Raw genomic sequence first — 17,090 nt, forward strand, 5'->3', positions numbered from 1 at the left:
CCATGTGACCTATCCCAGATTGGAAGGTGGTGATGTCAGCCTGGGCTCTACCACTTCCTGCTTTGGTGAGCTTAGAAAAGTTGCTTAACCTCTGTGAACCTCAGTTTACAGATCAGGAAAGGGCTATACTTTGAGTAATTTGGCTTTAAGCATTTTTTTCATATATTATCTTTTGAGTCTCATAATTCACCGTACCCTGTGAGGTATGTAGAGTGGATAATAGCAGTAATTATAAGAGTAAAACAATAACAATAATATACACCTTTAATTGAGTCCTGGTACTCTGGAGCAGGTAATGTACCAAGCACTTTACATACATTGTTTAATCCTGACATCAGTCCTGTTAGCTATTATTATCTCAGTTTTACAGATGAGGTATCTGAAGCTAATAGAAGTTCAGTAAGTTACCCAGGATTGTATTTAGCTACTGGAAGAGCTATGATTAAAACTTAGTACTGTTTTGGTTTTGCACTAAAGCTGCGTTGTTATAGTGTGTTATTATGATCTCTGTTGTCTGCATGAAAAAAACCCTGAGAAATCAGGTAATTTGCTTATAGTCACCCAGCCAAGAAGCAGCAGAGATAGTATTATAACAGAGCTTCTCAAGCTTCAGTGTGCATACAAATCACTTGGTGATGTTGTTAAAATGCACTTTGATTCAGCGTATCTAGGGTAGTGCTGTTATTGCGTATTTCTAACGAGGTCCCAAGAGATGCTGCTGCTGGTGGTCCTCGGAGCACACTTTGAATGGAAAGGGCCCAGAGCACATTGTTTTCTGATCTTTAGCAGGGCTTTTCTGCTCTCCAAGCTGCCATATTCCCTCTTAAGGTCATTGTGAAGGCCGCATGGAATAACAGATGTGAAAACAACTTAATGTATGTTTCAACTACATAGTAATGCATGCTTTATGGTCCCTATGTTGATATGAATCTCTCTCTGCAAGTAACAGAAATTCATCTCCATTAAGCCTGTTGGCTTAAGTAAAAAAAAAAAGAAAAGAAAAGAAAGAATTTATGGATTCATGTAAATGAAAAGTCCAGGAGTAGCTCTGGCTGCAGATATGGCTGGATTCAGGACCCAGAGACCCTCATTAGGACTTGGTTTCTGTCCACTCTGCCTTCTGCTCTTTCGGCCTTGTTTACTGGGGGCTCCCTGGGGTGGGCCGTTGCAGCCCAGGCTCTCTCCTCTAGGTGGCATGATAGCTACAGTGACCTCAGCAGTTCTTACTCCCCCTTCCATTTCCTTCAACAAGAGAAAGCCAGAGTTTTTTTCCTAGAAGCTCCCACAAAAGTCCTGGGACTTTTGAGAGAGTAGCTCTGACTGGACTAGCTTAGCACAGGTGCACGTCCCTAAATTGATCTCTGGCCAGGGCTAGGTCATGCTGTGATTGGCTGGACCTGTGTCATCGGCTACATCCTCAGAGCTGGGCAGAGACCCACCCAGAGCTCTGGAGCAAGATGAGGGAGGAGCAGCTGCTATCAGGAGGAAGGACAGTGGCTACTGGGAAGGTACAGGGCAAACACTGTATCCCTGTGCATCTCTGGGCCAAAGGGGCTGCATGTGAGGTCCCACCAGGGTTTGCAGAGGTAGGGAGAAATTCTGATTGCTCTTTCTCCTCTAACTTTATCTTTTGCTCACCAGGCAAAGTATAGGGAGAGAAAGGAGAGATTTTAAGGTATTTTTCATTTCCTCTCTTGAATATTTCCTCATGCACATATCTTATCTCCCCATATACTTCCTGTGGCAAAGGTTCTGTTCCTCAGCTTATTTGAGGCAGAACCTTTCACTTGATAGATGTTTAATAAATATGCAAAATGAATAAGAAAGAGAAAATCTGAAGGAACAATAAAAAGTGAATAGCCTTCTTCCTACAGACCTGGACAAGACGATTGGAATATTTTCTGGGTTGTTCTATAGAAACTTTGCCAATAAGTATGGAATCATAATCTCTTGATGCAGAAGTGAACTTGGAATAATGTAAACCAGTATCTCCCAGTCACTTCATCAGAGAGTCATCAGGGGATTTTTTGTCGGAGGAGTCCTCTTGCCCAGAGATTCTCTTCAATAGGCTCGCGGTGGGAATGAGACTCCAAGGTGCTTTTGAGGGCAGAGGGCCTGGTTTCAGAGCCACTGGTCTTGCCAGCCTCCTCACTACAGAGAGGGCTTCTGGCCCTGGGAAGCAGTCTTGTGAATGGTCCATGGTGCTCTCAGTTGGGAAGATGATTGAGAGTCTTCTCTATGTACTGATAGTTACAAAGCATACAAGGCATGGTTCTCAGGGAAGAGTTCACTCTCCAACTGGGAGACAAATTATTCTTGTGCAAAATTACACAAGATTTAAACATGAATGCATAAGTACAGGGGCGACCAGAAGTTCCATGGCAAAAGGCAGTATGACTGAGGGGTGTGAAAAAGGGAAGAGATTCCTAAACAAGGCCTTGAAGAAGGGGAGAATTAGCTAAAGAGAAACAGGGCTTCCACGCAGGAGTCGGGCGAGTGACGATGTCGAGCCTAGAAAGCCTGGTGATGTTGAAACAGTGGGGGCTGCCTTGACAGGATCTGGCTTAGGTGAGTTCTGGGCTCATCTGGAAGGTTTCAGTGTCTTCCTAGGACTCTTGAAGTGTGTAAAACAGCTGTGGAGTTGTCAGAGGGCATGAAACTCTCCAGAAGCTCCCTTCATGTTGGCCAAGCACTCTGTGACTTTTACAGGTGTAGCCTGCCATGCCCTGAGGCTTTTGGTGGATGCCAGATGCGCCTCATTAACCCACCTTTACAGGTAGAGAAAGTGAGTTTCCCATAGGCAATAAGCCTTGACCCAGGGTGACCCAGCCAGGTGCGGGCACAGCTGGGGCTACTCTTCCTGGGTTGAGATTCCAAGTGGTGGTGCCTCCCTCTTAATATGCCAGCACTTTTCTGGAACTGCATGGGGCCTGGAATCTCAACCTTGTCTTAAAAGCAGCAAGATGTGTTAACTCTGAGCACTGTAGATGGTCCCTTGTGGGACTGTTGAGCGGGATCATTGTCATCGCAGAATGGATGTAAAGATAACAATGTCTGACATTTGCTTCAAAATAATATAGGAGGTGGGGAAGGAAGGTGGTGAGTACAGATGTGTATTAGTCCATTCTCACACTGCTATAAAGAACTGCCTGAGTCCAGGCCGGGGTGGCTCACGCCTGTAATCCCAGCACTTTGGAAGGCCGAGGTAGGCGGATCACTTGAGGTCAGGAGTTCAAGACCAGCCTGACCAACATGGTGAAACCTAAACTAAAAATACAAAAATTAGCCAGGTATGGTGGCAGGCACCTGTAATCCCAGATACTCAGGAAGCTGAGGTAGGAGAATCGCTTGAACCCAGAAGGCAGAGGTTGCAGTGAGCCAAGGTCGCACCACTGCACTCCAGCCTGGGCCCACAGAGTGAGACTCCGTCGCAAAAAAAAAAAAAAAAAAAAAAAAAAAAAAAAAAACAACAACAACTACCTGAGACTGGATAATTTATAAAGAAAAGAGCTTTAATTGGCTCATGGTTCCTCAGGCTGTACAGGAAACATGGCTGTGTAGGCCTCAGAAAACTTACGGTCATGGTGGAAGGCAAAGGGGAAGCAGGCGTGTTTTTCGTGGCCAGAGCAGGAGTTAGAGTGGGAGCAGGGAGGTGCTACACACTTTTAAGCAGCCAGATCTTGTGAGAACTCTATCACGAGAGTAGTACTAGGGGGATGGTGCTAAACCATTAAAAACCACCCGCATGATCCAATCACCTCCCACCAGGCCCCACCTTCAACATCTGGGATTACAATTGAATATGAGATTTGGGTGGGAACACAGAACCAAACCATATCAAGATGCAACAAGATTGGTCAGCATCATTGACTGAAGATGGGTAATGGATTCTTCGGGGTTCAATAAACCATTCTCTCTACTTTTGTGTATGTTTGAACTTTTCTATAATAAAAAGGTAATCAAAATTTTATCATAGACCTACTCTTTTCTCTCCCGTTTCATTTTTTCTGGGGTGATTACAGCTTTGTTTCACTTGCCCTCTTTATGCCTTTACCCACAGGATACAGAAGCTGGTCAAAGAGGAAGGTTGAGAGAATTTTCTTAGAGCTTTCAGAAGTCAACGCTCTTATTTGAAAATCTTTGGCTACTTCTGTCCCCTTTTCAGATGGCAGCAGGCAGATGGTCCAGAGAGCACCAAACAATTTGCCATTACCACCTAAAATAGCAGAACCAATGCTCTGATCCTCGGGAGGGATCACAATACCTGTGACCACTAGCCCCAGCATGTAGTATTTGCAGATTCATATTCATTCTCTGCAGCCACCTCCTTCCATCTCTCCAGCCATGCATCTTGAGATGGGTGTTAGGCAGTGCCTGCTCCATGCCAGGCTCTGTGCTGGTGCTGGCTGTGTGAAGACTGTCAGTGCAGGAGGCCCCTCATGGGAGACCTGCGATCCGGATAGAAGTAACTCCAGGAGGTACGGGCTGAAAGTGACCCCAGGAGGACGTTCTGTCATTAAGAAAGTAAGGGACAGAGGAAGGTTTAAGCCAAGGAGAGGCTCTTCTAAGTCCACTCTAACTACACCTCTTTGACTCCTGGGAAACTGCACGGGCCACTAGAGGATGTTTTCATCTGCAGTGTCTGATCAGCCTGTTCTGCCCCTCATTGGGGGCACCCCTGAGGGGAAGGGCCTGGGGGTGCCATCTGTGATAACCAAGGTGCAGAAGGGACCGAGAGCTTGTGGAATGCCTCTGGCCCTGACATTGGCCTGACCTGCTCCTGCCCCCATGCGCCTGAGCCCCACCCTCATAGTCACTCTGCCGTGGGTAATCTGCAAAACCTCAGCCGCTCCCTGTGCCAAGACCATCCTCCTCCCACGTCGGCCTTTCCTGGATCTGGGCTGGAAGGAATAACCAGGAGGATATGAAGTTCCAGAAGAGCAGAAGAAAACTGGAACCTTGGGGACTCTTTTTACAACAGAAAGCTCCCCATCCAATTCCCATGGGGAATTTTATTTTTATGTTCTGAAGAGTTGCCAGATACATTTATCCCAGTTTGGGGACACATTATTTAGCCATTGTCCATTCTAATGTGGCAGTGCAAGCCACAGATTTTGGAGGGACCTGGGGTGTGGCTTCCCCAGTGATGGCAGATCTCATGACATGGTCTTGGTCCTGATGGCTCCCACCAGCTTTCCCAAGGTCTGCTGCTCCCTTGGTGCCTGTGTGAAGGCAGTGCTGTGACAGGTCCTTTTAGGGACCAGCCATCCCAATTGGCTTTCCCTTGATGATACAGTAGCCGGAAACATTTGTGTGGCCCAAGATGGGCAGGCAGGAAGAAGACCGGCTTGGTGGGATCCACATTAAGTTCTATCAGCTCCAAGTGAGCCTTCGTCTTCTACCCCAAGTGACAGCCGACCCTGGCTGAAGGACCGGTAGTCTCTAGCCACACGGTGGGGTGGGAGGAGACATCCTGGACAGCAACTTTCTTCTTGGCAGCCTTGGCTTCTATCCTTGTTTGGCCTTGGTCTGAACAAGGTCCAGTTTAAGCAGCTGAGGTGCTGGAGGCCAGTGCGAGTCTTGGGTGATCTGGTTATTTGTAGGTGGCACTTTCAGGTGCTTTATAAAGGGCCGATCTCTACAGCTTCAGTTTGACGTAAGGGACCATTTGCCAAAGTTGTGGTGCCTTTTCTGGTGGACATCCTGCCCAGTGCTGAGTTCCTGGGCCCTTTGTTGAATGGGGGATTGGCTGACTTCTAAAACCTCTGACTTATTCACGAGCACAGATGAAGGAGTCACTGCCTTCCCTTTGACATTCTTTCACTTTGCATCTCCATATGACAAGAGGTGAGGTCCCTCCCTCACTTGAACATTTTATATCTCTTTTCTGTGTACTAGCACTGACCTCTCTCCCTGAAACTGCAGGCAGCTCCTCCTTCATTCTCACCTTTATTCTGTGTTTTTCCCAGCCCAACCCTCTATCTCAACAATAACAGATACTCAGCCACGCCACTTAGAGCATTCATACTATGCTAGTCCAGCTAGATCACATCTCTGGACCTGAGTTTCCCATCTGTCAAATGAGATACATGATGCTTTTTAACATTTGTATGGCTCTTATTGCATGATTTAGCTGGGCGTGGTGGTTCATGCCTGTAATCCCTGCACTTTGAGAGGCCAAGGCAGGAGGATTGCTTGAGCCCAGGAGTTCAAGACCAGTCCTGGCAACATAGCTAGACCTTGTCTTTTGTAAAAACTGAAAAAATTAGCCTGATGTGGTGATGAGCCCCTGTAGTCCCAACTGCTTGGGAGGCTGAAGTGGGAGAATCACTTGAGCCTGGGAGGTTGCAGCTTTCAGTGAGCTGTGATTGTGCCACTGCATTCCAGCCTGAGTGACAGAGCAGGACCTCGTTTCTTTAAAAAAAATTTTAAAAAGATGCATGATTCCTTGCAAATTCCATAGAAAAAATCAAGGATAAAAAGCAGTTGATTAAATTTAATAAAACTCATTATCAAAAGTTTACATAGACTGAGGGTTTTTAGCCTTGGTCTTAAAAAAATCAGCTTTAGTTTTTGAGATATAACTCACATTCCATAAAATTCACTCTGCTTGATACATTTTTATTTAAAGGATAAATTTTGCATCGTCTTTAGGAAGATGCTCCTGACTTGCCTTTTGTGCTTGTGATTTTTTTAAACAAAAATCATTTATTATTTATTTATTTTGGTTATCGTGTGTCCATTCTGGGTTTAGGAAAGAGCTTTGGTTGGGAATGGGGGGCTGAGGTTGGTCCTGTCCTGGCATAGCCACCGTCTAATGATCTCAGGGAAGGATGGAGCCCTGGCTGCCTACTATTCTCAGCTGTGAAGCCTGACTCCCAGCTTATGCCACCCTCCTCACAGATTTACTTTGAGCATCAGCTGATGCCTGTGCATGAGGTGTTGAAGGGGGCACAGGGCATGGAAAGCATGGAAAGGAACTTGGAGTTAAAATACCTGATGTCAGGTCCTGATTCTTTTCACTATCTCTGCGACCTTGAAGTGTTCCTTAACCCAACACAACTCCAAAAGTCACCAACTGCACGGAACACAAGGTGGCTGGTGACCCTGGAGCTGTGCAGAGCAGAGACCCTGCCTCAACCTCTCTGGCTCTAAGTTTCCATAGATAGAAAAGGTGGAGGCTGCAGTCAATGATCTTCAAGTCTCTCCAAGTTTACAGTGCATTCCTGCCTTCCTTCCTTCCCTCCTTCCATCCCTCTCTCCTTTTCTTTCTTACACATTTTATTTTATTTTTTTAATTCAGGCAGAGGTGGGTATTAACAAATGCTGCTTGTCTCCAGCACATGGATGTGAACACCAGGCTCCTTCCTTCCCCAGTTCGATGGACCACTCAGTGTTCTCTGGGCCAGTCGGCCCTACCCAGTTTAGCATTATACTCACACTCATCCATTGGATTATACCTTTTGTCTTCCCCACACAAGGCACTTCTTCCCTTTTCGTGGACCAGGCAATGAATGACCCAGGTCAGAGCTGCTTCCCTCTGGTGTTTGCAAAGCCATCTCTGATCTGATGGTGATCTCTCTGACTTTGCTAGAAACCCGGGAAGGCTGTGGCTGCCATCATCCAGGACATCCATTCCCAGAGGGAGAGGGACATGTTCCGGGAAGCAGACAGGTGAGGCCCCAAGCCCTAAGTCTCCAGGCAGGTTCTGGGTAGTGGGAACACACTCCTGTTTCTCATTCTTAGGGGCATTTGAGTCATGCTGTGCCCTGCTCTTGCCCCTACCCCATCCATCTGCTTTTCTGGGTCCCACCTTTCCATGTTCCCTGTGAGAAACACCAGTCCAGAAGTCTAAACTGGCTTCTGTTTAGAACCAGCTCTTGGTTTTTCATGAGTTGAATGTAAGTGTAGGAAGTGGAATGTAGATGGTTTAAAAAAATCAGTTATTTGAACAGTCACTTTCTCTGAACATTGAATATATTCAGTTTTCCAACCCATTTCTTCCAACCGAAGTTTGTGATCAGGCCAAGCTGGGGCTACAAGTTGACCACTGTCACTCCCCTACAAAGACAGTTCCTGCAGAGAACCAAGGTAGAAAACTGCAGGAGCAGGCACCTGGCTGGCACATCTGGGATTCTTGCTGCAGTGGCCGTAGGTGGTGCTGTCACTTCCCCGTAGAGGACACAAGCCAGGCTGTTTCCCCCATGATGGTCAAGGCAGCCTGGTCCTAGCGAGATGCACCTCGGTGTCCCCTGGTCAGTGAGGGCTGCGTGGTTTTCCTGTATTTGAGAACTTAATGAGAAAATGCCCATCCTTTTAGAGTATCGGATATATGACTCAGTTGACCTGCTTAATAACCAAACAGTCTTCAAAGTATCTGTATATATGTGTGTGTATATCTTTGTATGTAACTGTTCAGGCTTGCTATCTTTATTTATTAGTTTGTCTGTTTTTTAAAAAAATTATGATTATTTGGGTTTTTAAAAGACGTGTAAAGTCACATCTTGCCACCTGCAATTCTGCAGCAGAGTGGAGGGAGTTTAGGAAGTCTTGCTCTGAACCTTACACAGGTTGGGGTCCTTGTCTGGGTTTCAGTTTCTTCATCTCAAATGTGTAGGTCGGAGTTCTAGAGTCTCTTCCAACCCTAAAATACCTTCCTAATTCTTTTTTTTTAACCTCTGAGCCTACCCTCCCCAATAATTAGCATCCCTTTTCCAAGCATAAATTGAGCTGAGAAATAAATGAGAAAAGTGGAGGCTGAGAGGTTGGCTTTATTCTGATACAGCCCAAATGTAGAAGTGACTTCAAGTCTTCTGGCTAAGAGCCCGGCTAACAGCACCCAGGGTTAGGCAGCCTTACCCACTAGGCTGGACTAGGGCACCCTTGCCCCCCAGTGCCCAACCCGCACACCCCCAGGAGGAGAGTCAGAGGTCCACTCCCTGAGCATAGCTCCCTTCCAAGAGAAGGCAAGCTGGAGCCAAGCCAAAGCAACCCAGTTCTTCTTCCTAGTTCCCAGGAGCAGGATGAGTAAAGGGATAGAGAGTGGCCAGTGCTGTGCTTAGAAGTCCTCAGCACAGAAGCCAGAAGGGAGGAAAAGGCTTTCTCCCGAACCACTCTATGTGGTTGTGTAGAGCTGGGAGTTAAGAGTGTACACAGTATATCTAAGAGAGAGACTGTATCTGTGTGTGGGTGGTGTGGGATGGGAGGCGTGAAGATTCTAAATCCTGCTCCTTGGTTCCCTCACAGATATGGCCCAGAAAGGCCGCGGTCTCGTAGTCCAGTGAGCCGGTCACTCTCCCCGAGGTCCCACACTCCCAGCTTCACCTCCTGCAGCTCTTCCCACAGCCCTCCGGGCCCCTCCCGGGCTGACTGGGGCAATAGCCGGGACTCCTGGGAGCACTCTCCCTATGCCAGGAGGGAGGAAGAGCGAGACCCAGCTCCCTGGAGGGAGAACGGGGATGACAAGAGGGACAGGATGGACCCCTGGGCACATGACCGCAAACACCACCCCCGGCAACTGGACAAGGCTGAGTTGGACGAGCGACCAGAAGGAGGGAGGTCCCACCGAGAGAAGTACCTGAGGTCTGGATCTCCCAACCCGCCCCACTCTGTGTCCAGCTACAAAAGCCGCGAAGATGGCTACTACCGGAAAGAGCCCAAAGTCAAGTTGGACAAGTATCTGAAGCAGCAGCAGGATGGCCCTGGGAGGTCCAGGAGGAAGGACGAGGCCAGGCTGCGGGAAAGCAGACACCCCCATCCCGAAGACTCAGGCAAGGAAGATGGACTGGGGCCAAAGGTCACTAGGGCCCCTGAGGGCGCCAAGTCCAAGCAGAATGAGAAAAATAAAACCAAGAGACCTGACAGAGACCAAGAAGGAGCTGATGATAGAAAAGAAAACACAGTGGCAGAGAATGAGGTAATGATCAATCTCTTCCCCAGCTAAGGTGAGGCAGGCCCTGAAGGAGAATAATCATAATAATGTAATGAGGATGAACGTTTATTGAATGAATGAACATTTACTGGCTATTTACTATGTGCTAGGCACTGTGCGAGACACTTTATCTCAGTGAACTCATTTAATCCTCACAGGTTTTGAGTACCAACCTTTGAGCTTGTTACTATTGTTACTGCAGATGAGGAAACTGAGGCACAGAGAGCTTACGTTATTTGTCCAAGAACGCACAGTGAGGAAATGGCAGACCCAGAATTATACCTAGGAGATCTGGCCCCAAATCCCACGGCACCTGTTACCTTTACTAGAAGTTAAGGCGGGACATGATGGAAAGACCTGTAGTCCTGTTTGTCCAGTAGGGAGTGGCCCTGAAGTGTTTATATGCAAAGAGCCTCCCAAGGGAGATTAGATCTTTGGTTCATTCTGTCCTCCCTCCTGCTAAAAGCATTTACCAATCCTAGAGCTCTGATGAGAGGTGGTGAAAGAGAAGCCGCCCCCACCCACTAAATTAAACTGGGTGCCCAGAGCTGTCCACAGTGTTTTACCTCCACTCTAATAAAAATGCACGGCAACCGGGCATAGTGGCTCATGCCTATAATCCCGGCACTTTGGGAGGCCGAGGCAGGCAGATCACCTGAGGTCGGGAGTTTGAGACTAGCCTGGCCAATATGGTGAAACCCCGTCTCTACTAAAAGTATAAAAATTGTCCAGGCAAGGTGATGCACCCCTGTAGTCCCAGCTACTCAGGAGGCTGAGGCAGGAGAATCACTTGAACCCAGGAGGCAGGGGTTGCAGTGAGCCGAGATGATGCCATTGCACTCCAGCCTGGATGACAAGAACAAAACTCTGTTTCAAAAAAAAAATGCATGGCAATTGGCTGGCACCTTCATTCCAGCATCTGAAAGGTCTGAGGGCTTGCAGCAGTGCTTCAGTTCACACAGGGGCATCACAAGGAGGGTTCTGGTTACCAGGTTTATATTCCAACTTGACTTACACTTCCTTCTTGCCAGAGTCTTCTATATTTAAGTAGGGGTAGGACAAGTGAGGTTTGGCAATATGCATAAGAAGCCTAATTTTTAAAATCCTCCACACATATCTTCTAGTCATTCTGACCTGGGAGTTGGTGACAATACTAAGTGCAAATAAGGAGCCCAAATCTCAACTCCATGAACACCGAAGAGTTACCCTTTTGGATGCTACTTCAGCATTTGTTCCCACATGTATAGATGGAGTGCCACTTTGCAAGGTGGTGTGCTAGGTATAGGCGAGCCAGGTGAATAGGACATAGTCCATGTTATAGCAGATACTGAAGTCCAATGGTGGAAACAGACCTATTAATATCAAAATAATTTGTATACAATGGGACTCATGCCAGCATTTACAGCGAATGAGCTGCTCTGTAGGCAATTAACAACTCTGCGCAGGAACAGGAAAAGAGCTGCTCAGAGAGGGTCATATTTGAGCTGAGTATTAAAAGTAGAAAAAAGCAGTTTGGGTTTTTTTTTTTTTTTTTTTTTTGAGATGGAGTCTCGCTCTGTTGCCCAGGCTGCAGTGCAGTGGTACAATCTCAGCTCACTGCAACCTCTGCCTCCCAGGTTCAAGTGATTCTCCTGCCTCAGCCTCCTTAGTATTTGGGATTACAGGTGTGCACCACCACACCTGTAATTTTTATATTTTTAGTAGAGACAGGGTTTCACCATGTTGGTCAGGCTGGTCTCGAACTCCTGACCTCGTGATCTTCCTGCCTCGGCCTCCCAAAGTGCTGGATTACAGGCGTGAGCCACCATGCCCCGCCAGGGTTCTTGATAGAAGCAGAAGCAAGGGCAAAAGTGAAAAAGAAAGACTGTTTTGAAAAACCTGGAGATACTTGGCATGGCTGCATCTTTAGGACATATTAGGGATAATGTTTTAAAAGAGTGAAATCATGACTGATGCAAATATATAATGAATACATGTCAAAGGTTTTATTCAACTTATTAATTAATGAGGGCATCATAAGACGCAAAAACCAACTTGAAAGAGAATCCAAAGAGCAGGCAACATATACAGGCAATCAGGAATGCTAAAATGAATTTGCTAATAGGTGTAAAAGTGGCCCCTTCCACAGCAGGCAGGGAATCAGTTGCATCTCCAGCAGAGACAATTCTTGTGTATCTCTAGGAACAAGAATCATTTGTATTAGGATCTGATTTCTGCAACTTATATGGTTGTAAAATAGCTCAGTTCGAGACAATGAAAGGTGCAGACTTCTATAGAATCAGATGCCCTGAAGGGATGTGCTAGACAAATGCCCAGCATTCCAGTGAAAGGACACCCAGTAGTCTTTTTTTGCCCATTACAAAGTCTGCCACAATTTTTCCTAACTGACATGACAGGCGGAAGCACAGGAGATGAGATTAGGGAAGAGGGTGAGGTGGACTCATGGAAGACATTGTGTGCCTCACCAAGGACTTGAACTGCATCCCAAGGACCTGGTGAACCAGTGGCTATTTTTAAAAATATATCTGCTTGGAAGGGTCCCAGTTGCTGGTGATGGATGATGGGCGGAGAGCAAGAGTTGGCAGGGGCTCAAAGAAAGCCTGGGCTTCATGTGGATACCACCAGCCTGCCAACCCTCTCTCCCCCTAGGCTGAGAGGTGGAACTGCTCCCTGCACTTCTACTCACACTCCTGAGACTCTGCTCTGACGACCCCATTTCTCCTACTGTTTTACCACCCTGCTGTCATCGGTTTGTAGAACATTGCTCATTTAAGGTGACACTATGTGTCAGTCAAAGAGCCCAGATGGAAAAAGATTCTCAGAAAGCCCCAAGAGTTTCCCCACAGTTCTGTCCCTCAAGTTGGTTCTGCCTTTTACAGCCTTGGAGTGGGGTCAGTAGGGACTTACTGGGGCCCCTCACAGATTGTTTCTTTAGGTTTGGAGCCAGGCAGTCCAACACTGTGTTGGAATGACAGCAGAACAGAGAGTATTTTGCACTGTCCTCAAACTCTGTATGATGAACTTGAGAAAAGCCCAGACCCCACAGGGCTGCCCCAGGAGTCAGATAACAGATGGCTTTGGAATGAACTTTGGAATGAAGGCAGCAGGGCTTGCTGTTCTTCCAGTGCACCAGGCATCTCCCGCCCTCAGCGCCTTTACAGGTGTTGCTGCTGCCAAGGAGTCACAAGTCTTCCTGGCTTGCTCCTCACCTCCTTTGTCTTTACTCATGGCCACATTCTCTATTCTCCCTGGCCACTGCATACAATTTCAACACCCCAACCTGCTCCTCTCCCGCCCACCACTGCAGACCATCTCAACACCACAACCCATTCCTCTCCCTCCCCACCAGTGCAGACCATTTCAATACCCCAACCCACTCCCTTCCCTCCCACTGCTGCAGACCATCTCAACACCCCAACCCACTCTTCTCCCTCCCCACCACTGCAGACCATCTCAACACCCAACCCATTCCTCTCCCTCCCCACCGCTGCAGACCATCTCAACACCACAACCTGCTCCCCTCCCTCCCACCACTGCAGACCATCTCAACACCCCAACCTACTCTTCTCCCTCCCCACCACTGCAGACCATCTCAACACCCCAACCTACTCTTCTCCCTCCCCACCACTGCAGACCATCTCAACACCCCAACCCATTCCTCTCCCTCCCTACCACTGCAGACCATCTCAACACCACAACCCCCCCCCACCTCCCTGCTTTCCTGTTTTTGGTGGCATTTACCACCTTCAAACGTATCACTTAAAGTCTTTATTTTACTTAGCGTCTATTGTCACCCCCAGCTCCCAGGTGTAACCTTCACAAGGCAGGGAGTTTTGTCTGTTGTGTTCACTGCTGTGTTCCCAGTCCCTAGAGGAGGGCTTAGCACAGAGCGGGTGTCCAGTGGGTATCTGTTGAAGGTATGAAGGATGGAACCCAGACTCTGGAGGCAAAGGCCTGGCTTCTGAGAACCAGGTCACACCCTGTTTTCTTCTGCCTCAGTTTTCTTGTTTGTAAAATGGGTGTGATCACAAGGCTGTTGTACTACTTTAAAGAGCTCACACTCATTAAAAAATCCTGAGCTCTCTGGAGAAAGTGCCCATGGTTGAGAAGCCAGTGTGCGTGCTGCTCTATGGTGATGGGTGGCCACATCCGTACCTGAGACCCAATTCTGGCCATGGGACCATAAAGAGGAGGAAATAAATCAAGTCACAGATAAGGAAAACATGGGGAAGAAACACGGCTACATCCTACTGGGAGGGGGGTTTGAGAGTGGCAAGCCCAGGTGCCTAGGGAAGGGAAGCCAGGCTAATGACAATTGGAGCCAGGCCAGCGTGATGGGACCATGGTTGACTGAGGAAGCGGTGCCATCTATGAGGCTGGAGCCACTGCTCAGCTCCATTCTAGGCTGCCATACAGGAATGCATGCCATGCTGTCAAATCTCCCTTTTCTTAGAGCAAGATAAATGCCCAGTATAAACCAAAACATAGGGCTGGATGCCATCTAGAAGCCCCAGAGTGTAACCCCTGGTATAACCAATCCATAACAGGAGAAGATTTTTAAAACCCTTATGCTCGCTTCAGAGCCTAGATAAGACCCAACCATGTGGAAAGACAGGTGAGAACTTGTTATTCACCACACCCCCTTCTACCAATTTCATTCTTTTATTGACCAATATTCATGGAGCACCTGGTGCTGGGACCATAGTTAGTGACACTGAAATGACCCCTGGGCTTGCGGAGCTCATAGTCCAGTGAGAGAAATGCTAATCCAATGATTTCTCAAATGAACAGAAGAGCTTGACTATTAAGTGCTAAGAAGGAGATGAAGGTACACAATGCTGAGTGCCTGTGATAAATCCGAGCCTTCTCAGGGTTAGGCTGTGACTATTGAGATTTGGAGGCATGGTGAGTATTGACTGGGTGAAAAGAAAGTGAAAAGACAGAGGGAGCAGCGTGCACAGGGGCCTCCAGCAGCTCCAGGGCTCCAGCATTGCCATAGCAGAGAGCTGGCATTAGAGTAATGGGAGGTGAGGCCGACTTATCAACAGGGCCTACACTATGCAGGGCCTTGTAGGCAGGTTGAAGATTTTTGCCTTTATCCTAAGTACCAGGGGAAGCAAATGAAGTATTTAAGCAAGAAAATACAGTGAGGAGGCTGGACTCTGTGGCTCATGCCTGTAATCCCAGCACTTTGTGAGGCCAAGGCAGGCAGATCACTTGAGGTCAGGAGTTCGAGACTAGCCTTGCCAACATGGTGAAACCCCGTCTCTGCTAAAAATAAAAATAAAATAAAATAAAATTAGCCAGGTGTGGTGGCGGGGAGGCTGAGGCAGCAGAATTCCTTGAACCCAGGAGGCAGAGGTTGCGGTGAGCCGAGATTGTGCCATTGCACTCCCACCTGGGCAACAAGAGGAAAACTCCATCTTAAAAAAAAAAAAAAAGACAATATCGTGAGGATGTGATCATTTTTGCATTTTGGAATGATCATTCTTGATTGCCTTGGCAAGAATAGATTTTGGGGGAGGGTACAGAGCAGAAGTGGGAGACCAGTTTGGAAGTGGTTCAGTAGCCCAGGCCCTGTGGTGGCAGAGCCCTGCTTGCAAGAGTTGGCGTTTCAGTCTCAGTCTGTGAGCTGGTGTGGGCAGCCGGGGCACCCGTTGCACCCATCTGTTCCCCTTGAGCTGCTGCCTTCTCCTGGAAGTGATCCCAGAGCAAAGGGAAGCTCTGAAAGGTTGTTTCCTTTGCCTGCAGGGAGGAAGAGCAGGGGTCTGCTTGGTGGAGGGCTTTCAGCCCGGCTGGCAAGACTGTCCCTGCCTCTCCCAACTTGAACTGAAGGGGGTTCCTTTACTGTGTTGATCTGGGAGTGCGGCTGCAGGAGCTGCTTGGGAAGGGTAAGAATTATTCATTTTGACAAGAGAGGGCCATGCATAGTTGATTCGGGAGATAAAAATAAAGTCACCTGTTGGTAGAAGCTATAATAGCTAAAAAGGTATTTGTAGCTGCTTTACACTCAGGCTAGTGCAGTAGACTTCAGCAAAGCTTTTGGTGGAATCTTCACAGCAAACACTGGAAACAGAAAGGACTTGAGGATTTGAACCATGTGTCCCTGTCTGGTAATAACTGGTGAAACCAGTCAGCCCTGAGCTTCTGCTCCAGCTGGCTCCTAGTCAGCTCAAGGAGGTATGTCTGATTGTAAGAAATCAGAACTAGAGTGGTTTACTTCAAACCAACCTCAGCCAAGAATGTCCTAGAACTGCAACTTGCCCCTCAGAAAACCCAGAAGTAGTCATTGATTTGGTGGCCAAAGTTTAAGTCATGGGAGAATATCCCCCAGAAACTTCTAATGTAGGGGTTGGCAAAGTTTTCTACAAAGGACCAGATAGTAAATATTTTAGCCTATGTGGGCCAAGAGGCAAAATTGCAGATTTTATGTAGGCACTTCTATAATCACTTAAAATGTAATTAAGTGAACATGTACAATTCATTCTTAGCTCACAAGCTATACAAAAACAGGCTGCAGGTCAGATTTGGCCTGCAGACTATAGTTTGCTGATCCCCTGTCTTAAAGGTTGGTTAGAGGCCCTAATTCTCAAACCAAACACCTGCTTTCAATTGTTTAGTTTCACAGACATGGGCACTACTGTGAGGGCCCTGATTGGGGGAAAGGAATACAAGGAAGGAAGAAAGGGAGTGCTAGTTTGGGCTGTCACTCTAGGACAGAGAGCAAAAGAAAGGTGCGAGGGCACTCTGACTGGGTGACAACGCCCTTTCTACCTGTAAGTGTCCTGAATGATTTAACCCCAGGGTCTTGGCTGGCCCAGATCAGTTCAAGTTTAGCTACTTCTACTCTGCAAAAAACACCCAGTTTGTCAGGGATTTCTGCCCCCTAAAGACATCAGGCCAGGCTTCAAGACATTTCTCTGCCTCCATTTGTCTGTGTGACTGGGAGCAAATTACTTAACCTCTCTGAATCTCAGTTTTCTGATCTCTAAAATGAAGATGCTAATAGCAGCCGCCTCCGAAGGATTCCGGGAGGATAAAGAAAATGCTGTATGTGAAACCCCTCTGAGAGCTGGGACCTGCATTCAATATCATTCTTTTTTTCTTCTCCCTGTCACTGCTCACTGTTGATTTGGTTTGCTCTGTCCTTCCTTTGGTA

At 47.5% G+C, this 17,090-nt stretch overlaps 1 protein-coding gene across 3 annotated transcripts in view; it reads left to right on the top strand.

Moving 5' to 3' along the window:
• RBM20 (RNA binding motif protein 20) overlaps nt 1–17,090 on the top strand; it is a 194,572-nt gene that overhangs the window by 158,115 nt on the left and 19,367 nt on the right. For all 3 annotated transcript variants that reach the window (XM_030941296.1, XM_030941298.1, XM_010370324.2), the window contains exons 8-9: nt 7,595–7,674; nt 9,247–9,916. In XM_030941296.1, the coding sequence (XP_030797156.1) occupies nt 7,595–7,674; nt 9,247–9,916 (750 nt within the window). The remainder of the gene's footprint in view (nt 1–7,594; nt 7,675–9,246; nt 9,917–17,090) is intronic.

Source organism: Rhinopithecus roxellana, chromosome 11 (genome assembly GCF_007565055.1).
Source record: "Rhinopithecus roxellana isolate Shanxi Qingling chromosome 11, ASM756505v1, whole genome shotgun sequence".
NCBI classification, from domain to species: Eukaryota; Metazoa; Chordata; class Mammalia; order Primates; family Cercopithecidae; genus Rhinopithecus; species Rhinopithecus roxellana.